Source organism: Coenobita brevimanus, chromosome 97, assembly GCF_032717465.1.
Source record: "Coenobita brevimanus isolate Jiangsu-jjx chromosome 97, ASM3271746v2, whole genome shotgun sequence".
In the NCBI taxonomy this organism is placed as follows: Eukaryota; Metazoa; Arthropoda; class Malacostraca; order Decapoda; family Coenobitidae; genus Coenobita; species Coenobita brevimanus.
This window is the reverse complement of record NC_137050.1, coordinates 45,450,438-45,476,941: the sequence shown is the minus strand read 5'-3', so window position 1 is coordinate 45,476,941 and position 26,504 is coordinate 45,450,438. Positions and strand designations below refer to the sequence as shown.

Here is a 26,504-nt window from a genome sequence, read left to right as displayed (position 1 = left end):
AGTGAATCTCGCACTGGTGGTCAGAAAGAAGGTATAAGAGAAAAACTGCAAGAACATAAAGAAGTTGGATAATACTGCACATGGGAACCGTCATCCTTCCTCGGGACAAGCAGAATGGAAGGAAACTTTCAGCAAGAAGGTCACAAAGGCGAAAGAGTTTGCCCAGGCTGGGTTCGGCATGGTCAGCATGGAAGCACAGACCTTGAAAGCAACAGGAGGGAATTAATGATGACTACATATCTTACTAATACTGGTGCAAGTAATGGCAGAATGTTCATCTTCTGAGGAAATCACAGTGCTGAACATAAAGTCACTGGAGGGAGGAAACGGAGGGACAGCACAAGTTTTCATCTACAGTGGAATGAATGGAGATGTGTTGGACAGAGTTCAGCTTTGTTCATAGAAGAAAAATCTATGGAAGGATCAGAGAGGAAAGGAGGAAGGAAAAAAGGATTATGTAGAGGTGTTAAGTTTTTGACAAGGCTCTAGAAAAAGAGAGAAAAAGTTGGAGGTGGTTAACTGAAATTTATCTTCATATTACTAGGTCAGTTAATACAATTTTTTTGCTGCATAATGTGTGTCAGTCTTGCTTTCTGCAACCACATAAATCTGTTTAGCATGATATAACCAGTTAAGCCAAAAAAGAAACATAGGTGTTATGTAGTGTTAAAGCAATGTAGGGTGTAAGTGGGTGTCACTGGATGATGTGACATACTCACAAGGTGCTTAGGACTCATCGCTTTATACACTGTCTGTTTTTTCCAATTTTCTAACTTATTGTCTGTCACAGTCTTACCCCTTCTTTTCCATTGAAAAGATCAGAAACGTAGGACATACAGATTTTTGATAAATGTTTCAGAGTTGTGAAATTGTGAGGGACACTTTAATGTACCAGAGTATGTAGACACCAACTGCGAGATACGGTATAGAATAAACTATATGAGTAACAGTTACTGTTTAAGTACGTTTTTGAAGGATGAGTACAAAAGTTTGTTCGATCATTTGGAAACAACAAATGCATCTCAGCTGGTAAAGTAATGGGTATAAGTTAGCAATGAAACACGTCTTAGTAGTCCCTGTCATTTTACTAGCTAATCTGCAACAAAGCTAGATATACCTTCAGTTTAATGTAATCACTGAGTGCTTTTAAAATTTAAAATCCTAATGTGTAGTGATCAATGAATATGAGAAAGCAATTACTGCATCAATAAAATTACAGGTGACATTACTACTATGTTTCTGCAGATACAACTGCCTTGTTTTTACAGTGAACGTTTCCCTACAGAGCTTTACAACCAAGCATTTCCGTTCTGTGGTCACCATGGCAATATACGAGAGTATGCATAGGCAGCATAGCCCCATCTCGATCTTCATTTGAAGAGGCAAAGGAACTCTGCTTAGATGGGTTTATTTGAATTAAAATTTTAACAACTCTCGTAATTAAACAAAGATATACATGCTGTGCACGTCAAACGACAATTAGAAAGTAAACTGGAAGTTCAGTATTACTGGTGATATTGCATATTTGCTACCAACTGGTCGAGAAACATTAAGGACAAAGAAGATAATATTTTCCGTATGGAAATGATAATACATATTTCAGTTTGAAACTTCACAGATTAGAAAAATACCATGAACTGACAGCCAGACAAGATCAAGTGAAACAAACAAGAAGCCAATGGACTGTTGCTTCCCAGTCTTACACAAATCTTCGCCTGGATCTCTCCGATTGTTCTGCGTCAAACTAGTCACTTCAAAATTCTAAGAATTCATTTTGTATTGCCTCCATTTACGCTCTGCTGTAAATTAAGTTCTCTCACCAGTCAATCCGGATACTTAATACATCATTGCTTCCGCTGATAAATATACCGTGTCCCCCAGGAGGCCGGTTTTGGAAGCAGTGTTGTGGAGAATGTGAATTACTAGTCATGAATATCTGGGAATCCATTCCTTTATCCCACTTCCACCCCGACCTCATTTTCACATTTTTTTTTTTCACATACCCATTTTTTTCTGTCTTCGTATATACCTTATCAGTTCATTGTTTCTCCGATTTCACTCTCTTTCTTCCGTCTATATTAACACTGCCCACTGACATCAGTACCTTTGCCACTATAAAGGTAACTGTAACAGTTAATAATTAGCGGGAAACCTCCAGGACCGAACCTTATCTTCGCTGGAATGAATAGTGGTAGCCAGCACCATTATCCATATTGGCAAAGTATGCATGTGGAAGGTGTGTGTATAGCAGGGTTGGTGATTTTTTTTTATTTTTTTATTTAAAAAAATCATTGATTTTTTAATTCGATTTATTTGATTTTTTCATTTATTTGATTTTTCTGTTTAGGATATAGCTAATATTTCAAAAGCAGTATACTGAATGGTTAACTTCATGTCCTGTCTATCAGCTGGTGGTTGAGGCTGAAAGCCACTGCCCAGAATCCAGATACAGTACATACCTGTTCAGGTCCTGTCTGTACACTAGTGGTTAAGGCTGAGTTGCCAGTGGTAATCAAGACAGAATATTCGAAAGCTGATTATATTACCACATAGAAAAATCTTAAGCTGATGTTATTATGACATGGCCTCAAGTGACCAAGCATAGCCTACCTAGTCTTATGGCTTTGGTTTTTGATATATGGCTCATTATTTCAGATGTACAAATGATTTTGATACATAGTTACACAAATGTAAAAATATTTTTTCTGTCATACAATGTAGCAATTTCTAATGGCACCGTTCTCCAAAATCTGATAAGTATCTGAATAAATGAATGCCAACACAAAGCTATACACAACTTTTAAAACCTTCAGATTTAATTTTTGTTAATTTTTAGACAAAAAATAAAAAAAATAAAAATTAAAAAAATCATTCTTTTTTTGCAAAAAAAATCAATGATTTAATCACATGATTCGATCAATTTGATTTAATCAATGCCAACCTCGGTGTATAGTAGAGGTGATAATATACAGTTCATGTGCACTAGCAATGGTGTATTTTGTAGGTAAGACTGCCGAGGTTTCAAACACATACATATAAATGAAGGGATAAATACAATCACCCTCTGTAAATCCATTCCTTTCTTTGAGCTTCACTTTTTTATTAAGAAGACCAGAATGATCACGAGATGATCTACATCTAATTACTTAATTTTCCTTTGTATCCCCTCTAAGCGTTCTTTATCTTTCTCATCTCATTTCTTCACCCTTATCTCTTTCCACTTTATTTTTGGTCTTTTTTTTTAATTCATTCACTTTCAACATGCAGACTGGACATTGTATATCTATCTGTCTATCTATCTATTAAACATATATCTATATTTCTATTTATCTGTGAAGCTATCTCTCTCTCTATATATGTCTATCTATCTATATCTATCAAATATATATATATATATATATATATATATATATATATATATATATATATATATATATATATATATACGAGAATGAATTTCTGTCTGTCCGTCTGCCTGTTTGCCTGTCTGTCTGTCTTCTATGGAAATCGAGGACGATCCATGTAGACTTTTCTCAACAGTTCTATTAGGTGTAACCTTTTACAACAAAGTTAATGGTGGGCAATACCACTGGTGTATTGGAGCGATCCTAATGCGAGAGGGTAGCATTTGCAAACTTCCTGTTCTGTTATCTGCAGATAATATTGTATTCGTAAAGGATGACAAAGGGGAACAGCAAGACTTGTTGGATGACCCTAGGAGAGTGTGTAAGAAACTGAATCTAATGAATGCAGGGAAAAGTAAAGCTGAGGTATTAGATGGGAAATGAAGTCACTGAACGCACAGTAAGGATGGATGGTGAGGAAATAGAAAATGTGAATGTATTTAAGTACTTGCATAGTGTTATGAGTAAGGATGGATGTTTAGAAGGCGAAGTGCTCAAAAAGCTACAAAAGGGAAGAGAGGTTGCTGGATCGTTGAAAGCTGTGATAAGAAATAGGAAAGTGGGCATGAAAATAAAGAAGTCGCTGCATGATGGTATTGTCATAATTATCAACTCTAACATATAGGTTCGAAGCTTGGACCTTGTTGGAAGATCACAAGTGAAGAGGGAAACTAGTGAGAAAGAGTCATTTGAGAGGATCATGTTAAGTTACAGGGAGAGACAGATTCACAAATTAGGAAGTGAAGAAGCATTGTGATGTTGATGTGGATGTCATGAAAAGCGTTAGTAGAAATATATTGAGGTGGTTTGGCCACGTAGAGAGGATGGAGAACGAAGGGATCTTTTCCCACACAGGTATTGGCCATCCAGGGTACTAGGCATTGCCGGGACACACGATCATAGGTTCTACACGGGGAGCGTCGAGTGCCTCTGTTAGTAGTATACATTTTGACAATGTGTTGTCGCCACCCACAGTGTGCTGAAGGCCGATTCCATTGTGAAAACGACAGATGCACTCGTTCGGCCTACCAGTGTGACGGTGACAACGACTGCGGTGACAATAGTGATGAAAGGAACTGTACAACGGTGAGTTTTACAATATTTTGGAGGGTTAAAGACAATTAGTGATCTCGCTTTTGCTGAAACATATTACATATGGCAGCAACCAATAAATTTAGCCATAAACTGCTCGCATCTGGTACTCGCTGAAAATGCACTTGGCAGAGGAATTACCACATTATCTGGTGAGGCGAGAATATTGTAATCACTTAGCAAGAATATACTAAAACAGGAAAGTTGGGTGTTACGGAGAATGAAATGTACCACCCATAAGTTTCTCGTATTGCATGTCTCCAGCCCACCTTCACCACTTCCTCATTTTCACCTATCTTTTTTTTTTTTTTTTTACTTTCACATATGCCTTCTTTCTTTTCTTTGTATATACTTTATCACTTCCTTGTCTCTTTGATTTCACGATCTTTCTTCCTTCTATATTAACACTACCCACCCACATCAATCCCTTTGCCAGTGTAAAGGTACCTGTGACTGTTAATAACCAGCAGGAAACCCCAGGATCGAACCTTATCATCGGGAGGGTGGACAGTGGTAGCCAGCACCATTATCCAAATTGTCAAAGTATTCATGTGGAAGGTGTGTGTATATAATCGGAGTGATAAAATACAGTAAAAGTGTATTAGAACATTTTTTTTTTTTTTTAGGTAACACTGTCGAGGTTTCAAACACATACAACCACATGACGGAATAAGTACCAGCACCCTCTCAAAATCCATTCTATTCTTTGGGCTTCGTTCTTTTATGTAATAATAATAATAATAATAATAATAACAATAATAATAATAATAATAATGTTTATTTCCACCAACAGTGGCTATTCTTGTTACATAATATATACACAAACTATTTACAATACATGACTGAAGAATGACAGCCTAATTTTTTCTAAGACTGCAGCCATATTTGGGTACATGTCCTGTAGCATTATATTTATGCAGTGTGTTGTTACATGTTTAATTGTACCATTATTTACATTGCAGTTTTAGACGGGGAATCTTCATATATTTATTACAGAAGTAATGAAGAACTCTAGTAGAATATATATATGGGTTACTTCATACGTTCTTCCTTATCGTCATACACAGTTGGTATCTAAAGGTTAAGCTCATTTATTGTACATTAAATAGATTTACAGATAAGATGATTGTTAATGTTAATGTCAGAGATAGGTGAGTTGCTTATGATAATAATAATAGTAGTAGTAATAGTAGTAGTAATAGCAGTAGCAGTAGTAGTAGTAACAGTAGCAGTACTATAGTAGGACTCGCCTACGTTTGCGGCTGTGGTGTAGCCCGCACCTGTGTACAGTGTTGCCACGTTTTCTATACCGTTATCTCTCTCTCTCTCTCTCTCTCTCTCTCTCTCTCTCTCTCTCTCTCTCTCTCTCTCTCTCTCTCTCCTGGCGGGAAATGTGAGCCACCCTGAGTACTTTTGATTCTTTTATAAGTTATTTATAATTGTGCTTTCATTTGTTAATTTGGTTTTGTTATATTTAGTGATGCCGACAATGCATTCAATGCATGCCCCTCTCCTGCCTCTCTCTCTCTCTCTCTCTCCCTCTCGCTCTCTCGCCGACTGGGTGTGGAAGTGTTAAGCCGTCATGAGTGAATAATTTTTTTTTTTTACTTCGGTATTGGCATATGCCTACTATTTTGTCCTACATATTAGCTTATGATTATAAATGTGATTATTCCTCGTCCTTAAAATTATGGTAAAAGCCGGTAAATGTGAGCATTTTTCCCTAGCAACACCTGTACAAGCTATGGTTGGGTATAACGAAGGTACTTTACCGTAGGCCAGACTGGTAAGTGTTGCCACTCAGAAGAATTACATGAATTATTTCTTTTACTTTGGATATTGGCATATTTCTTCTTTTTTCAGGCTCATTATCTTATATCCATAACTGTGATATTATTACCCACCCTAAAACTACGCTAAAAACCATTAAAAGTGACTACAATTTCTTTTAGCAACACTGTACAATATGTATGCCATGTTTCTGTGTTACTGTATAAATATTTTATGCATAATAAGATTACTGTTGATTCATCCATCAAAATACACAAGTGTAAGTTTTATTCATCTGAATTTATCGAATTTGTGATGCCTTGTACATAAATAGCTTCCGTTTCACATCGCAAGTTGGGGAAACATGGCACCATTGTACACAGTTGCGAGCCACACCACAGCCGCAAACGTGCGCGAGTCCTACTATAGTAGTACTGGTAGTAGTAGTAGTAGTAGTAGTAGTAGTAGTAATAGTAGTAGTAGTAGTAGTAGTAGTAGTAATATTAATAATAAATGATAACAATAATAATAACAAGTGAAAATAGTGACGACTGATAATAATAACAATGATAACTATAATAATAACAGTAATAATAATAATAATAATAATAATAATAACAATAATAATAATAATAATAATAATAATAATAATAGTAGAAGTAGTAGCAGCAGTAGTAGTAGTAGTAGTAATAGTGAATAATAGATATAATAATATTGATAGTAACAGTAACAGTAGTTGATAGAGGTCCTAGTAAGGATTGGTAAAGGTTAGTACTAGTGTGCTGAGGCGTTAAGGGCACTCTGGTAGTGTGGGGGTGGGGGACTGTTTACTGAGGGATGGCTACGGGGGTGTTGTGGGGCAGAGGGTGGGAGGCGAGGTTTAGCGCAGGAGAGAGAGAGAGAGAGAGAGAGAGAGAGAGAGAGAGAGAAAGAGAGCAAGTAGTTAGTTTGTACAGTAGTTGTTTTATGATGGTTTTCGGTATTTTTCAAGGAGTACATTTTTTAGTCCTAGCTTAATGGTTTTTAAGTTATTGGTCTCCTTGACATACGGGGGAAGTTCATTCCACAGTTTAGGTCCCTGTACTAATAGGGATCTTGCACCAACATCTGTGTTAACCTTGGGAACGTAGAGATTATTGCGTTGCCTTGTGGTACTGCGGGTGACATCAGTTACAGGGGAGAGATCAGGGCATGGATTATTTAGGTATTTGAAGATGGCAACCCCTGTGTCATGAATTATTTTACCTTTTATGGTTAACCATTCTAGATCTTTTATGATAGGGGTTACATGGTCGTATTTTTTTGCTCTTCCATCTACAATTTTAGCTGCAAGATTCTGGAGTATTTGAGCATTTGTTACAAGAGTAGTGTTTGTTGTTCCCCATATTATATTACAGTAATTTAGAATGCTTAGCACTAGTGATTGTACAATGAATTTGCGAGTTCCTTTGTTAACGTAATACTTAATTCTATTAACATACATTAGAGTTCCCATTACTTTTTTGTACATTTCATTAATATGTTTGTCGAATACCATATACCTGTCTATATTTACACCAAGATTTTTTTCGTGTGGTTGGTTCGATTGTGTTGTCATGGAGTTGTATTTTGATGTTTCTTGGTAATTTCTATAGTAATTGTCGAGTCCCTATGAAGATGCATTGTGTTTTGTTTGCGTTCATCATCAGGCCGTTTCTGAGGAAGCACAGGCTAGCTTTGCGTAGGGTTTCCTCTGTTTTGTTTATCAGAATGTTGATCTCGTTTACTGTGTTACTGTGGAGATATTGATTATCATCGGCATATTGTACTAGTGTACAGTCAGTGATGTATTCTGACATGTCGTTTGCAAAAATATTGATTAATATTGGGCCTAATATTGAGCCTTGGGGGACACCATAGTTTATGAGTAATTTTGAGGAGACAGTACTATTTAAACGGACTGACTGCGTTCTTTCACTCAGCTGTCGAACCAAAAAGTATCTACTCTTGTTTTAGTGAGTTTTTTTTTAATAGAATGATGTGGCTGACGCTATCGAAGGCCTTGGATAGGTCGCATAGAGTTAATAAGGATATTCTTTTCGTATCCATATTGTTATAGATTTTGTTAGTGTTGACCGTGAGGGCTGTTTCAGTGGATAATTTAGGTAAAAAGCCGTGCTGGTTGTTAGAGAGAAGTTTATTGGATTCTATGAATGTTGTAAGCTGTGTTGACACGATGTTTTCGAGGATTTTAGAGAAAATGGGGAGAAGAGAGATAGGACGGTAGTTGCTGGTGTTGCTTTTATCTCCGTTTTTAAAGAGAGAAGTAACTATTGCGTGTTTCCATAATTTAGGAAAAACACCGGTAGTGATAGAGGTGTTTATGACGAATGTTAGGTAGAAAGCAATAATGATGCGAAGGGAAATGTTGTCAGAGCCGAACGATTTAGATTCGTTAAGATGTTTAATAGTTAGAATCACCGTATCTGTGTCAATGGGATGGGGCCGGTGTCATATGCACGGAGTGACTTTATGCTGGAAGTTACCGTTCCCTTATCTATTAAGCCTAAATTAACCTAACCTAACCTAACCTAACGTAACCTTTCCTAACCTTATCCTAGATCAACCTAACCTAAATAAACCTAAATTAAACTAATTTTAATTCACGAAATGACTCATTTCACAATCTGCCTGCAACATACATATATATCTTTATTTATATATATCTATATATCGACCTATAGTTACCTACAGGTCGATAAGACATCCAACTATCTTCCTAACACATGTATTTCATACAATGTTGTTGATAAATGGCACAAAATTTGAGATAACATGCAGATACTTTCAAAATAGGAGCTAAACGGCCACTCGGCGCATGCGCACTGAGCGGAACGGTAACTTTCAGCATAAGTCACTCCGTGCATACGACACCGGAAGTGCGAGGCTGCGCTATTTACATTTATTTCACTCTCACTTTCGACCGTCCTACGTGTCAAGTGGGCTTGATGGAGGATTAGTGTGCCTCCCTGTAAAACAATTAACTCTAAGCCCTTGGCCACCCCGTTTGGGATACATGGCGTCTGGCAATGAATGAATGAATGAACTTTCGACCGTGCTTTCGCTGTCTTGTAGGCAGCGCTGTGTTTTGTCATAGGTATTTTTTCCCACGTTAGCATAGTAGGCATTAAAATCATCGGCTTTGTTTTGATCGTTTTCTGCTATGCATATACTGGATTTGAGTTTGGGGGAAGGAATTATGTCTTTTACTGTTTTCCAGGTTGAGGAAGTATTTTTGGAGTTTATAAGTTGACTGTGATAATACTCCTTCTTTGTTTTATATACCAGTCTTTTAACCTGTTTCTTTAAATCTTTATATTGACTCTGTTATGTCGGATTTAGTCGATACGTTTTTAAGATTTTCTGGGTTTCATTTCTGTTTTTCATAACTTCACGTATTTCGTCGGTCATCCAAAGGGCGGGGGGTCGGCGTATCTTCTTGGTAACCATAGGAGCACAAAACTCTAAATTTCTGGTAATGATTGATGTTAATGTACTTACTTGTTCGTTTATGTTATCTGTTTAATATTCTAGGTTATCGGTATCATTGAGAATTTGCGAGCAGAAGGTGTCCTTATCATACTGGCGTAAGTCTCGGAAAGTGTGTAGGGTGGGGGGTCGTTTTGTCTTACTAATATTAATTATAGTAGTTATAAGATCGTGGTCTGCAACAGGATGAGGGATTACGTCGGAGTTCAGTACCAAGTCGGGTTTGTTAGTAATAATTACGTCGAGTTGGGTGGCTGCGGTAGGTGTGATTCGGGTGGGTTTATTTATGATTTGTGTTAATTTGTTGTCTCTGATAATACGATGTAATTTACTATTATTCTGAAGAAGATCATCATTTAGACAGCCAAGGAGAAAGATTGGTTTGTTATGTGTGCACACTGTTTGTAGGACATCGACAATATAGTCAAGGGAGTTTGAGTGGGCCTTAGGGTGTCTATACATGCAGCCTATTATAACTGAAGGCAATTTTCTGCACTGAACCTTTAGCCATAAATCCTCAATACCTGTTTGCTGTGTTACGTTTGTTTCAATGATGTCTGAGTTTAGGGATTGCTTAATGTCTTTACTTCTTCTAAGTTGGCTAGTAAGGACTGAGCATTTATATGTTCAATAGTGAGAAAAAACATTTTTAAATTGGAGCTTTGACCATCGGCTTGACCATCTTTGCCACAAACCTAGCGAGTGTAAAGATGGCAGAGTTGACTTTTGTGGCCATAGTTATAACACTTGGAGCATTGTATTTTATGGTCGAATCTGCATCTTGACTGATGATGGTTCATTTCACCACAATTGTAACACCCAGCATTGCCACGGCGGTCACTCAAACGGGGTTGGGTGCGACTGTAGTAAGTGTGGTGACGGTGGTGGAGGGTGGTGTAGCTAGGTGAGGGGTGGGAGGAGGCGGGCATCTCGGGCCTCCCAGGGGAGTAGTGTGCCTCTTCTCCCTCCTCTTCCATTTCATCCCTTATGTCCTGTAGGGGGAAGGGTTTTCTATTGTGGCGCCGGGTTCGACTTGATATTTGCCAACCATTTCGATCTACGTGGCGATAAACATTTTCTTCGTGGTTTTGCTGCCTATTTTCGGTTTCTTTCATCTGCTGACTGTTTTTCTTGACTTTGTCCCAGTTAATGCAATCCTTGAAGCTGGGCCAATGCTTTGTCATTACCTTGAGTAGTCGGATAGCTCCATCCCTGTTCAGTAGTGATCCTTGGTCTTCACCGTGGGCAGTGTAGCAGGACTCATCCACTTCACTGGTTCCCAGGGTGAAGGCAAGACTTGGGTTTATGGTGCTTACTCCGTTGTAGTTGCTCCATTTTTCTATTTGATTATTAAATGAGTTTATTTTGTTTTGCAAGGTGTCCGACTGTAGGCTGGGGACAAGTTGACTCACACAGATGTCCATGTTGTCGTTTTTACTTTTCAACTCGCTTATTAGTGCGCCCAGGTCGTCCAGTACTGGAGTGGAGTTCTCGTTTTCCATTACATCGAAAAGACCACAGTAGATCATGCACCGTGATGGGGTCCATGACAGTTTTTCCTACGTCCAGTATTTTAGAGCGATCACGAGATGACCAGCATTAAATTACTTCACTTTCCTCTGTATTCGCTCTAAGCTTTTTTTATCTTTCTCATCTCATTTCTTCATTCTTATCACTTTCCACTTTCTTTACTCTTTTCTCTTCTTCATTCTCTTTCGGAAAACAGACTGGACGTTGAATATCTATCTATCTATTTATCTATCTCTGTCTATACCTATTCTATATCTATCTATCTGTATATAGAAATATATATAGATAGATAGATATAGATATATACACGAAAATTTATTTCTGTCCGTCCGTCTGCCTGTCTGTCTGTCTACTGTGGAAATAAAGGAGGATGCACTAGTCCAGTCCCTGCTGTAGAGACCCATATACATCTTCGTAGAAAGAGACTTTGACTTGTGATTTGAGTAAGGAATACCACCAGTTTCAAGACAGTACTAGGTGGAATGGCTAGAATCATAGCATAAGTGAGAAAATCGCGGTTTCCAGAATGGCCACCACCAGGGTCTTTCAGGACTATAAAGACGTAGAAAATTTAATAGAAACGGAGTACCTTGAAGACTATTATGGGATTTTCAGGCACGACCAACAGTATGGTGCCTATAGGAAATCAATATGCCCTTGCGTAGTACCCGAAATCCAAGATGGCCACCATCCAGACCCTCCCCAAACAAGCAAGTCGTGTATCTTTTGAAATAAACATCGTGACTGGACGATTTTTATGTTAACTATGAGGTTTTCAGGCACTGCCGACACTATAGTACCTTTACTGATTCGATATAGCAACATCTGATTCTCAAAATTCAAGATGGCCATCTTCCAAAATCTGTAGCTAACAAGAAAGTTGTAAAATTTTCGATATAGCTGGAATATAGCAGTACTCTCTGGATATTACTCTTTCAGCTTTTTGTATTGTCTGAGGTGTGTCAGTACCTGCAAGTGTTTCAGCAGATGGCTGCTACTGTCAAGCATGAGGTTGCATCAGATCGAGAAGGGAATTTCCCTCTACACATAGCTTCCGTGGAAGCTTCTCTTCCAATCTTCCGAGAGAGTCTCTGCATCAATTACTTTCGCAATGGAATGTTCTTCCTTGAATCCACGAAAACCTTAGAAGCAACTCATCCGGGTGTTTTTCAGTGGTTCATGCATGGTCAGTTTGTCGTGAAGAATCGAGTTGATGACTAGTTCAACACTGTTGCACCGGATATGAAGCTAGAACAATCCATCCAGAGGGCATCAAAAAGTGCTGGTGACATTGTCGGCCAAACAAGAAGTCTGAGGGTCGTTGTCGAGTGACAACTCATTTTCCACGAAACTCTCATCACAAAACAACTTCAGGGATATTATGAATAATGCATCAATGAATCGTAGTGAATCGGCGAGGGTTCATCATGAACTTACTGGATGCAAAGCTCATCAGCTGAATGAAAACTTCTCAAAGCTCCTGGACTTTGTTCCTGCAATCAAACTGCACAATCTAATCATGAAGCAACTGGCATTGGATGAAGTAGCTGTCTGGCTGCTCCAAGTGCAGGTGAATGGGGATGAACTGGTAAGAGAATTCCAGGGAAAGGGGTTTGTTGACTAGACCAAAAAGCTCTCTACCACTATATTGAAGAGGAAATTACCTCAGCTTGATAGCAAACCATGCACTGCTGTGAGTGCAACTGCTGCTGTGACATCGAAAATGATAGCAGTGGCTCAGCGCGACATCGAAATTGTGAAAGAGCAAGGCATGGAACTTGAATCTATCTATGCCCATGATATCCTGCTGGTTTCATCTCTATTTGAAGGCGATCCTCCTTCCAAGCCTGACAAAAGAGCACTCATCACAAACTTGGAGACGAGCTTAACAGGCGATGAGTTCCGCCTGAGATGCATCTGTTATATTGGACTTCATATAAAAAATACGTTCCTTTCCAAACTTGGCTTCACCTGGAACATTCGAAAGTGCATTCAGTTGTCTGCTATCAGTGGGCAGCTCTATTTGTTCCAGGTCCAGCCTCCATATCGTGTTTGACAGCTACTTAGAGTCATCTGTTAAGGGTGGAGAAAGGCTATGTCACGCTGGTGGAGTTGGATCTGTTGACTTCACTGAGCTTACTGTAGGTGTCCCAATACCCAACAATTGAACACGTTCTGGACCTCCTTGGTCAATAAAACTACTATGCTATAGCGTCTTGTTCGCGATCTCTTCTTGACTCCTGAGCTGGTGAAAATGGATGTTGTACTTGGTAGATGCATCACAGATGATGGTGTTGTGTCAGCAGAGTTTCTTCCCTCTGGAAGGCTGTCCACCCAACCGCCTTCTGAAACTACAAAACCTATTGACACACTGACATGTGATGTGAAAGAGGTTGGTGATTGCATAGTGATGCACTGTGCATGGGAGGTGGATCAGGGACGTAGCCAGCTATTAGTAGTGTCCAATGACACAGAGGCAGTAGCATGTCTGCCTCATTATGTTCAACATTTTCAAAAGCGAGGCCTTCGAGAAGTGTGGGTAGAGTTCGGCACTGGTGAGTGACAACATCATATATCACTACATACTCCCGCAGATAAGCTGGGGGAAGGACTATCTATAGCCATTGTGAAGGCACATGGATTGACTGGATGATCCAATGAGTAAGACAGGTACCAAACACGCATTGATGGAGTAGACTGTAGCAACAGTCGAACAGGGCAGTACTCCCGAGGTGGATGGCAAGCTGGTGATAGGGAGAGCTGGAGCTCCCGTTTCACCAGCCCTCAGGACTTGATCCTGACCATCCCCCTTTGCTGAACATTTTCAGTGCTTTCATTTACAAAGAGAGTAGGCCAGCATACTCTCTTAGTACCTCTACCTTCAACTGTCTACACTACACTACATGCACATAAGACATCACACCTCTATTCCACACTATTAGCAATGGCCGCTGCAATTTTACTTTCAAAAGAGGTGGTACCTCGGATTGCCACCACCAGCAGGGTAAGGCTGGCGGCATAGGGTCCTCCCGGTCGCCATTAAGCAACTGTGCCAGTAGCGAATAGTGCGATTTCAGGCCATGCTCGTCAGCAGAGAAGTGAAAATGCCCCCTTTTTCATCACCAACATCCGTGGGCTTAATACCAACATAAATTCAGTCCATTTTTTCCTACACTTCATATCCCCTCTGGCCTTATTCCTCACAGAACCACAAATCTCACTGTCTACTGAAATATCCCCATATTGTTTTCCTGGTTACAATTTCCTCACAAACTTCTGTAATGAGGGTGGCACCTGTTATTATATCAAATCCCAATATGCAGTTGATACCATTTTATACTTCACTTCATGCAGTTTTGATTACTCGCTGTATAAACTAAACTATCAAAATATCACCAAATATATCTGTGTAGTTTATTGCTCCCCCAATACTTCTTCTGAACCCAGTGTATTTTATTCCATTTCCACACAATTGAGTAACCTTAATCTTGCCCTTAACACCGAAATTACCATCTTAGGTGATCTTAACATACATAATGTTGAATGGTTATTGCACTCTGCCAGGACTGACGAGCTGGTCTAGAATGCGAGCTGTTTGCAGAATAGTTTAATCTCACACAATTGGTAAAGCAACCAACCAGAATACCAGATAATCCTGACCATAATGCCCATCTTTTGGATCTGATCTGTTCTTGACAAATAATCCAGATCAGTACAGGATAGAGGTATTGTCTCCACTTGGATCTTCTGACCACAATCTTATCAAAGCCTCATTACTTAGCCCCCCCAAACCTCCCCATTCTAAACCTGTCAGGGTGACTCGATGGCACTTTGATAGGGCAAACTGGGATGAGTTTAGAAATTATCTTGCTGACATTCCATGGCAGTCTTTCTTCTCTAGTGATGTCAATTCTACCCAGTCCCACATTTGCGATTTAATACTAGCCGATATGGATTCATTCATACCAAGTCAACAATTCACTAAAAGATCGAACTCTCCAAAATGGTTTGAAAGCAACTGTGCCAGAGCAACATCCCAAAAGTCTTCAGCAAATAACTATTACTTGAAATAAAAACCATCTGAATCACTCTCCCAATTTAAAATTGCTAGAAACCATGAAAAAGCTGTAAAAAATCTTGCTAAATCAAACTTTCTTCAAAAGTCAAGCATCAAAACTACTTAACAACCCTAATGACAATAGAATATTCTGGTCAACTCTCAATTCTTTCAATAATAACTTTAACAAGTCATCATCCATTCCCCCACTAAAATCTCCAGATGGCAACATTACTAATGACCCGCGTGGGAAAGCAGATATCTTTGCCAGTACATTTGCCAGAAATTTTACCTTAGAGGAAGCCAGCCAGAATGTCCCAGCACTAGAACTTGCCCCTATCGATATTGTTCCACTTAAGATACAGACAAGGTATGTGATATCCATCCTAGACAATTTACCTACCAACAAAGCTCCAGGCACAGATGGAATCCCGCCAATTGTTTTGAAAAAGTGTTCCCCAGAACTTGCCTCTGTTCTTGCAAAATTATTCAGACTATGCATACGTATTTCTTCATTCCCTAATTCGTGGAAAGAAGCCAATATCCACCCAGTTCCAAAGAAAGGAGGTTCCTCTGACCCCTCTGATTACAGACCAATAGCTGTCACATCTTCTCTTGGTAAGGTATTTGAAACTTTAATTAAGAAGCATATTGTTAAACATCTTGAATCCAACAACTTAATTAGTGATAGACAATATGGTTTTCGCCAAGAAAGATCCACCATTGAAATACTCAATCTCCTAACTCATACCATCCATCAATCAGTCGACCTTCATGGTGAAACTCATGCAGTAGCCCTGGATATTTCTAAAGCTTTTGACAAAGTGTGGCACCATTCCCTGTTGTCCAAACTCCCTTGCTATGGACTAAACTCTCTTATTCCTTTGATTTTCTCATATCTCAGCAATAGAAAAATAAGAGTAAAAGTAGATGATGTATATTCCACTTTCCACTTAATTAACGCCAGCGTGCCGCAGGGATCAGTTCAGGCACCAACCTTGTTCCTCATTCATATTAATGATCTCTTGTCTGTCACCCTCAATTCCATCCATTCATATGCAGATGTCTCAACACTTCATAGTTCATTCACACTCAGACATCCATTTGCAAAGTCCGATATCTCTAATTCTCACCTCAGTACAGCCATCTCTTTAAATCAGGACTTATCCACGATTAGTCAATAGGGACAAAACAACCTTGTCTCATTTAATGCTAGTAAAACTAAATATATACAATTTACCAATAGGCAGGTATTGCCAGAATCGTATATTACCTTCAGTACTACAAATATTCCCATTTCCAAAAGTAATGAAATTCTCAGCGTCTCGCTTAACAATGCCCTCAGCTGGACCTCTCATGTCAGATCACTTGCTAAAACCGCCTCAGAAAAACTTGGATTATTGTACAGTGCCTGTAACTTCTTCACTGACGAGCAGTTAGTTATAATTTATAAGAGTCATGTGCGCTCTCAGCTTGAATACTGCTCACCCTTGTGGAGTGGATATGGAGAGGTTGCATTAAAACAAGTAGACAAAATTCAGAACAAAGCTGTTAGAATTATTAATAACCCTGCTATTACTAATAAACTACCTCCCCTACAAGTAAGAAGGAATGTTGCCTCCCTTGCGTTATTTTACAGATAATTCTACAGTAAATGCTCAGACGAAGTTGCATCCATGGTGCCACCTCTCCATGCCTTCCCTCGTGCTACACAGGCAGCTGGCAGCGCTCATGACTGGAATGTCACTCAGCCATTCTGCAGAACTTCTGCCTATCAGAATTCTTTCATTCCCCGAACTGCATCTCTCTGGAACTCACTTCCACAGAGTTGTTTCCCTCGAGACTTCAACCTACTGCTGTTCAAGTCTATCTGTTACAGATATTTTATGAACAGCGGACACCAGTAATCTGGTGCATGGATTTGTTTTTTTTTTATTCATTTGTTTTTCCTTCCTCTGTTCTGTTATTAAAAAAAAAAAAAAAATCTGTCATTTGAGCCAGAGCATTACTTGTCTGATTTTGCAGAATCTGACACTCTCACTGACGAGATCTTGAGAGCTGAGAAGTTTCTCGTTCGGCTGTGAACTGGCGCGAAGAGCAAACCCAAATCGCAAATATTCGACCAGCTCTGGGTAGAAGTCCAACTGCGAGCTCTGACACCAAAATCGTTGGAAGCCTTGCCACCAACTTCAAGTGCAAATCAAAGCCACATCAGGAGAGCATTTTACTCTGAAAAGTTCTATGCCTTCTTGATGTTACCCACCCTGTCACAGACCCGACCAAATACAGATGGGTGAAAGACAGTGACATTACTACCTGAAAAATGCCTGAATCCATTACCCCAAAGAATGCTGGTCGTTTGCCAGTGCACGTGCAAGTGTGTCTCGATGCGATGTTTGTCCAAAATGGCAGGTGTCAAATGTGTTATTTTTTGTCATAATCATGAGTCAGTTTGTCAAAATAAGTGAAAATGCCATCTTTTAGTCATGATTAAGTCATATGTTCGTGAAATGAGCTTCACATGGTACTGATATTTGTATGACTGTGAAATGTCTTTGAATAAATACTTTTCTATGTGTATTTTTGCATTTTTTTTGGGGGGGCCATATCGAATTTTGGGTATCAAACATGGTGATACCGAATCACTAAAGGTACTATCGTATCGGCAGTGCCTGAAAACCTCATAATTGACATAAAAACCATCCAGCCACGATGTTTCTTTCAAAAGATACACAATTTTTTTATTTGGGGAGGGTCCGGATGGTGGCCATCTTGGATTTAAGGTGCTACGCAAGGTAATATTGATTTCCTATAGGCACCATCGTATCAGTCGTGCCTCAAAACCTTAGAATAGTCTTCCAGGTACTATATTTCTATTAGAAATTGTATGCCTTTATAGTCCTGAAAGACCTCTGTGGTGGCCATTTTGAAAACCGCCATTTTCTCACTTATGCTATGATTCTAGCAATTCCACCTAATACTGTTTTGAAGCTGGCAGTATCTATTACTCAAATCAGGCGTCAAAGTCTCTCCCTAAAAAGAGGTACAGTATATGGGTCTTTACAGCAGTGACAAAATCACATATACATCTCTCTCAACAGCTCTAATAGGTGTTACCTTTTACGACAAATTTAATGGTGGATATTACCATTAGTGTAGGCCTATTCAAGCGGCCCTAATGAGAGAGGGCAGCGTTTGCAAACTTTCTGTTCTATTGTCTGCAGATGATACTGTATTGTTAAGGGAAGACAAAGTGGAACTGCAAGGCTTGATGAATGAGTCTGGGAGAGTGTGTAGGAAACGGAATCTAAAAGTGATTGCAGGGAAAAGTAAAGTTGTGGCCTTCAAGAAAAATTATGTCACTGAATGCACAGTGAGGATGGATGACGAGGAATTAGAAAATGTGAATGTTTAAGCACTTAGGTAATGTGATGAGTAAGGATGGAAGTTTAAAGGGCGAAGTGCTCAAAAACTAGAAAAAGGAAAAAAGGTTGCTGGTTCTTTGAAAGCAATGATAAGAAACAAGGAGGTGAAAAAGTCTTTGCGTGAGAGTATTGTGGTACCAACTCTAATGCATAGAAGCATAGCTTGGACCTTTTTAGAAGGACACAAGTCAAGTGGGAGACCAGTGGGAATAAGTTATTTGTGTGGATCATGTGGAGTTACATGGAGTGACAGATTCACAAATTAGGAAGTGAAGGAGCGTTGTGGTGCTGATGTTGATGTCATGGAAAAGGTCAGGAGAAATACGGTAAAGTGGTTTGGCCATAAAGAGAGGATGGAGAGTGAGAGACTAAGGAGGAAAGTGTATGTGAACGAAGTAGAGGATTAGAGAGAGAGGGGGAGACCGAGGATGAAAAGGTGAGATGGAATGGAGAGGTGTATGAGTGAGTGGGTGTGTGAGATAAGAGAAGGGCAGCGTAACTGCAGGGGGCAGGATGACATGAAGGCGATTTCTTTGTGGCCATCCCTTACGGGATCAAGGCGATTGGTTATACATAGGTAGATATATAGTATTAGTAGACCTGATACCAAAGATCAGAACTAATTAGGAAAAAAAATCAAGTCAGCACGTTGGAAACGTGGTAGTCAATTACTGTATAGTTTTTTGTTCTACAACCACGTACTATGAGTACGATTAGTCAGATGGCTGGACAGATTGGTGGGAAGGGTGGGCAGGGCTGGTAGACGGGTATGCAGTTGGGAAATAGGTCTGTGGTAGGAATAAGGCCATGGAGAAATGAACTCAGGGAGGAACAAAGGTTCTGTCGGTCAAATGGGAAACCAGGGGATCTTCTCCCACACGGATATCGGCCATCCAGGGTACCAGGCAATGCAGGTGTGCACGATCATAAGGTTTATATGAGGAATGCCGAGTGTCCCTGTTAGCAGTATAAATTTTGACAAATAATGTGATGTCATCACCCACAGTGTGCTGATGGGCGATTCCACTGTGAAAACAACAAATGCATTCGTTCGTCCAACCAGTGTGATGGTGACAATGACTGCGGTGACAACAGTGATGAAAGGAACTGTCCAGTGGTGAGTTTTAGAATGTTATGGAGGGTTAAAAATAATTAGTGGTCTCGCTTTTGCTGAAACCTAATATAAAAAGTGTCAGAATATACATTTAGCCATAAATTGTTTACTTCTGTTAATGAAAATGCACTAGGCAGAGTTATTACTACATTATATTTGGGTGATCTGAGAGTATGTTAATCACTTAGCAAGAAGATACTAAAATGTGAAAACTGGGTAAACATGTAACAGCAGCTGAGACAACAGTTTGTTTTCACTATTATAGCCTGTCTGTACAATACAGGCACCTATAACTGCAGTTAGATATACTCGGACAGTTAGATGTTGTGTTCCCATTGTAGCCACATTATGATCTCTACCAAATGAGTAAAAGGAACGAAGATTTGGGAGGAAAGGGAATATTTTGTATTGGGGTTATATGAGGAAGAGAGAAACAGAAAAAGGCTGAAATATCTTGGGCTCACTGGGGGAGATTCATACTATGGCTGGGAAGGGGACTTTCCACCTGTTTATCTCTCCGTGCATGCGCGCGCACCAGTTTGATATGCACAGGCATGCATGTCTGTGAGAGAGGGAATGGATACCTGCCAGTCATGATGGTGGAACTATGTGCTCGAGTGGGTAGACTGCTGGGTGTGTTAGAGGGATTGGTGACTGGACGGATGGGTGAGGTGGTGAGGGTAAGTGACCTGGTTGGTTGAGCAGAGACCACCGAGAGAGAAGGACTGATGGAAGTTTAAGTAGTACAAAAAAAAAAAAAAAAAGTAACTACACAATCTTTAGTTTGTTGTTTTAGTTCATATCCTAAGAGAGAGAGAGAGACAGAGAGAGAGAGAGACCAGCCTTTCGGGGCACGCAGTAGTACTTGCTGACGTCACTGACAAATGAACATGCCTTCTCATATTCGGTGGCCTCGGTTGGGCATGGTGGAGGGGGTACTGGGGTGCAGTGGGATGTGGAGGATAAAGAATATGATGCTGCGTGGGTGGAGCGGATTAGAGGGCAAGCAGAGCAAAAACAGTGGGGTGCTATCGGGTGGGTGTGTAAGGTGACTGTGGTGGACAGGTGGCTGAGTAGTGTGGAATGAATGGGACGGGAAATCAAGAGAGGCATGTGGGTGGCCAGGGTGTTTGAGGTGGTTAAGTGGGTGGGTGGTTGTGGGAAAATAAGGCCAGGGAATGAACTGGCCCATGATGGGAGATGGGAAGAGTTCAGCAAGGGAAAATGATTGTGTCCCTGGGGTACAATGGGCAAATATGTAAGAGGTCCAGGGGAGACTATAGATTCAAGTGCAAATTCAATATTTTCCACGGTGAACACACATTTATGTACAGGGTAATGCTTAATTTTAAGAACGCAAAATTTCGTAAAATACTGTTAAACCTATGTTTATTTTCCGTAGCTGAATACTTTATAAATGGATATAGACGTCCGTATTTGGTATATTGAGTACTGCGTATGACCATATTTTTTTTTAAAGCAATATGTTTGTCATCTTCCTTTAAAGTTTCGTTCAGTTTCCCAACTTTTCAAGCATAGGCTGAATAAGCATATATTTTGAGAGATTCTTGCAAGCTAAACACTATATGAAGAAATAGCTAAACTGCAATCTGTATTGTTTACATGATACACAGTTGCACAAAGAATTTATTAAGAATCACAGCATACTAAAAGTTCAAAGGACTTCTATGGTAACTGTACTTTTTCCTGGCAAAAGAATGATTTTCAGTCTAATACACTAAAAAGCAAACTTCATTGTTTTCCCACTTGTTTAAAACAGCTAAATATATTTCAAACCACGAATAATTTTCGCATAATTCTTATTGTTCCAGTCCCATTTATTAGTTCCTATACGTAATGAGGAACTTTAAAACTGTTAATTTTCAATTATATTCAAACTATGCTAAATTTCTGTCAGATTAAATGTTTCAAACTAAGATTTTAACCTATGTAATGCTATATTTCGTATTTCCCCAGCGTGAGAACATAGGTAAAAGGGGACATTTGTCCCAGGTGGTAAATAGATCCAAGGAGGAGAATAAGTCTACTAGAAAGTCAGTTTCAAAGGGAAACTCGGTTCATGGCAGAAAAATAGGCCAATTATACCATATTGTGACTTTGTATTTTGTATATTTGATTAACTAGTAAAGATACAAAATACACATACACTTATACTTATCATATATTGATCAGACGAAAACAATCCCCATGTAGCTTGTGACAAATTACTGTAATCGAGACAAGGTATGCCTCAGTTCACCCAACAGACCTATTGTAACTACTGTTATCTTTGTCCCCACATAAACTCTATAGTTATATTCACAGTTGGACCTTCTGCTCTGAGTGGGAGTACAGAGAGTACATGGCTGCATAATGTATACTATCAATATTGTTATTTGCTATATTTATGTTTATCCTCATCCTTGCATTTATAGCTTCCATTGCTATTTTTCACATCAGATTGCTTATATCATAAGTATTATATTCAATTCACCTTACTTCCTTATCCGTCAATTTTTTATGTTCCATTTCTTGTATAGCTGCTTGTAATTCAACTGCTAGACTTAAAAATGAGGTTTAACCCGCCCCGTGCCAGTGCCGTTATAAAACAGTCTGATGTAATTGCGCGCTCAGTGCCAGTGCTGTTTTAAAACGGTCTAAAATAAAAAACTTCACTCTGACCGCATTTTTCGAGATTCACGGGTAAAAATTGGCAGGCATGTAAGGTAACTGCTCCTCTACCATCCCCCAGGCTGTCAAGCCCATACTCACTCGCTTCCCCCCTCACGCTCACCCTGCCTCACTCTGCCTGTGTGCCTCACCCAGTATTGTACATAGTGAAGGCATTTTGTAAATATTTTCATTTTAGTGTAAGTTGTAAATATTTTCTTGTAAGTGTAAGGACTATATAGTGAAGTCAAGTTGTAAATACCTTCTTGTAAGTGCCAGGACTGTACATAATGAAGTCAGATTGTACCTATCTTCAAGTAAGTGTAAGATAATGCATTCACAGTGAGAAAGACATGCAAATATGATAGATGCTGAAGTAATAACTAATCAGAAATGTGTACTGAACATTGGTATACCTTCCCAACATAAATACCTGAGTATACCTGACATAGAAAACGGCTTTCTCTCACGTATGTGGTGAGCGTGAGAAAGTGGCTATACCTGTAGACGAGTGTGCCAGAGTGAATAAAACCCATTTCCGAGCCTCGGTCAGCATTTTAATGGCGAAATTCGTTGTTTCCACATCAAAATCTATCATTTTAACCAAAAAAAAAGGTTGAAAAATGACTGGCACTGGGGTGACCCATAGGGCTAAAAATAACTGGCACGCAGCGGGTTAACATAACAGCATTAATGTCTTTACAAAAAAATCTAATTACTTCTACATACTAGTATAAGACTAGACATTAGAGCATCTGACTTATTGATATAATTGATAGCTTTTAAATATTTCACTTATCAACAACTACATATTGATTGTGCCATATCCACTGAACAGACTAAACCCAATCTGAGCGTTCATAGACAAGAACAAGTACTCGTGGGCCTTTTGGGTCCCTCGCACTTGCTCCTGCAGAGGGCTCTCGCGTTTATGTGCTGTTCTACTGTAACGTTGTCACTCGGATTTTTTGCAGCTAACCAACTGATCGTGTTATTTGCGGCTTAGGGAATGGAACCCAAGTTGTCCGAACACAAGTCCAAAGTACACACACAAACACACGGCTACTGCTACAGTTCATTTTAGTTCTACCTCTGGGCAAAAAATTCTATGGAGATCCTATGCCGGGCTCCGGATGCAGAATTTTTTTGGTGAAAATGTGATCGCTCATTAAATATAGTAAAAGTTTTTCAATCGTGATGGGACCAAGTTTTTTTTACATCAGCTTTTTTTTTTTGCCAATTTTGGTGCAATTTGAATGTGTAGTTTCGGCTGCCTAAATTATACACACACACACACACACACACACACACACACACACACACACACACACACACACGGCTAGTGTATTAGATAATGGAGATAATCTATCGGAGAGGATCTATCCACATACTGCCACGACTGAGACCTTTGGGATCACTTCGTCTGCCAGTTGTCAGAGATACCTGGTGCCAGTTTTGATATTTTGTTCCAAAAATTGCAAGACACGTGCCAAAGAAATTATATATATATATATATATATATATATATATATATATATATATATATATATATATATATATATATAGAGAGAGAGAGAGAGAGAGAGAGAGAGAGAGAGATAACTTTAGCAATACTAAAACTTCAAAATGCCAAAAGTGGATTATATAATAATCAAAAACGAGTCTGAGCACCTAGTAACCCTGGCAGCCTTTGAATTCGCTTTGGGTCGTCACGCTAGGAATGGGACGATTTTCAACCAGAAGGATCCCTACCTGATTATATTAGACCATGCCTAAAATTGCAGTCAAATGACAAGAGACCACTGGAGTTATTTTCCTTGTTTGGAGGTGATTGTGTTACTGCCCTGACCCTTAACCCAGCTTTTTATAACAAAATCTAGATTTGTTGGTGTTTCAGTTATTACTTTTTTAAAATAAGATTTTAATTGCTGTATGAAATCCACATTACTACAAAATAGTATGATCATCAGTGGCACATTCTGAAGGAAGTTTTTAACAATCATCGCTCGAATCTATATACGTAAAAGGCGGCATTACCTGTCTCTGAGGGAGGGAGAGAGAGAGAGAGAGAGAGAGAGAGAGACAGACAAACAGACAGACAGACAGACAGAGACCTACATTGTGGTGCATTTTGAAATGAAATGAATGATAAGGGTGAATATATATATATATATATATATATATATATATATATATATATATATATATATATATATAGACAGATAGATAGCTGGATAGATAGATATAGATAGATAGATAGATAGATAGACAGATCGATATAGATGTAGATATATATATAGATAGATAGATAGATAGATAGATAGATATATATATATATATATATATATATATATATATAAAATATATAGATAGATAGATAGATAGATAGATACAGTATAGTGAGAAAGAGAGAGAGAAAAAATACTGTGACCCACACACAATGGTGAGACTGCTGATCGAATTAGTAGATTAATAACACTGACCTGGGACTGGATTCACGAACAAACTTATGAGCAATTTCGTGCCGTACTTAGGTTTTGCTTCTGCCGCAACGGAAACAGGAGGAAACAAGAAAGTCTTCTCATGTTTCTTGATTCTCTTACAAAAAATACTCCACTACCTTGGTTACGAAAAGTATATTATCGTCTGTTGTATCTTTTTATGTAGGAAAAACAAGATAAGGAGGGTGCAGAAATTTCCGGTGTATTTTGTTCTTTCTGCGACAGAAAATCCAAGTTGCGACCTGGACTAGATCGTAATTATGTATAAGAATCCCACCCATGGCTTGCCAATGCCAGAGTCGTCCGGTGTATATGAAGAGAAACAACTTTTTCCAAACCCAGCTAAACGATTTTATTTCCTATTTATTGTGACTGATTCGAGACACAGACAAGGTCACAACTTGTTCTAGACAATACATCAGCTGGACAGTACTTTCGGGCGAAATCAGGATTCAAATCCCGAGTGTGTCCCTTGTCCTAGAAACCGTTAATAATACACTTGGTTTTACGCTGTGTAAGAAAAAATCATTTTAAGAACTGATCTGTCCGAGCGAGGGCGAAGACAACTTACTTCAGCTGAAATTCACTTAACAGTGTTAAGAAATGTTCAACTTAGGCTGTAAAAAAAGTATCCCTCACCATTTGGGATCTCTGTAGGCAACTATAGTACAGTTTGGGGTGTAAAAACAGTATTTTTCACCATTTCGGGAAATCTCCGTAGGGTTCTGTCATACAGGTTGGAGCGTAAAAGAGTATCCCTCGCCATATGGGGAAATCTCTGTGGGCTACTATCGCCATTTGGGGAGGTCTCTAACAGTAATAAGGTGTGAAATGGTACTAGTATGTGTCAAAGTTTGCACTGGGCGTGCTCGGATACGTTCCATATGTGCAGTGTGGACGTCTGTTTCCTAGTACAGTCATTCCATCAGCAGCTGGTATGAAGCATGAAGTCAAGCTAGCCAAGCTCGGATATATAACAATGATAATGTTGCAAGTGTTAAACTTAATCTTTGAACAAAACAGCGACACGACTTTTGTCTTTTACTGTACATATATAAAGCAACTATGCAGACATGAAACTTCCCAGTTTCAGTACATTATTCAGATCAAAGAACCCCGTTCTCTGTCCATTGGCACTGATGATAGAGCATTGTCAAAATTATACTCTCTTGACAATATTCAGCAACTTCTCATCATATCCATATATCTTTTACGCCCTTCAAATTTCATGGCTCCCATACATGAAAGGAACACTGAACTATTTGAGGTTTTTAGTTAATACACACAGCTAAGCCGGCAAGGAACAAGCGAAGCTGGTCACTCTTGTAGTAAATATCTAAATATAGTACCCTATCCATATAGTGTTACACCCTTGGTGGGTCAAATGAATTGACTAATTGGTAGAAACTTGCA

General features: G+C 39.1%; 1 protein-coding gene across 1 annotated transcript in view; it reads left to right on the top strand.

Moving 5' to 3' along the window:
• Positions 1-26,504, top strand: part of LOC145413685 (uncharacterized) — a 72,777-nt gene that overhangs the window by 44,758 nt on the left and 1,515 nt on the right. Inside the window, exons 4-5 of the mRNA XM_080283340.1 lie at positions 4,380-4,490; positions 19,813-19,923. Coding sequence (XP_080139466.1) covers positions 4,380-4,490; positions 19,813-19,923 — 222 coding nt within the window. The remainder of the gene's footprint in view (positions 1-4,379; positions 4,491-19,812; positions 19,924-26,504) is intronic.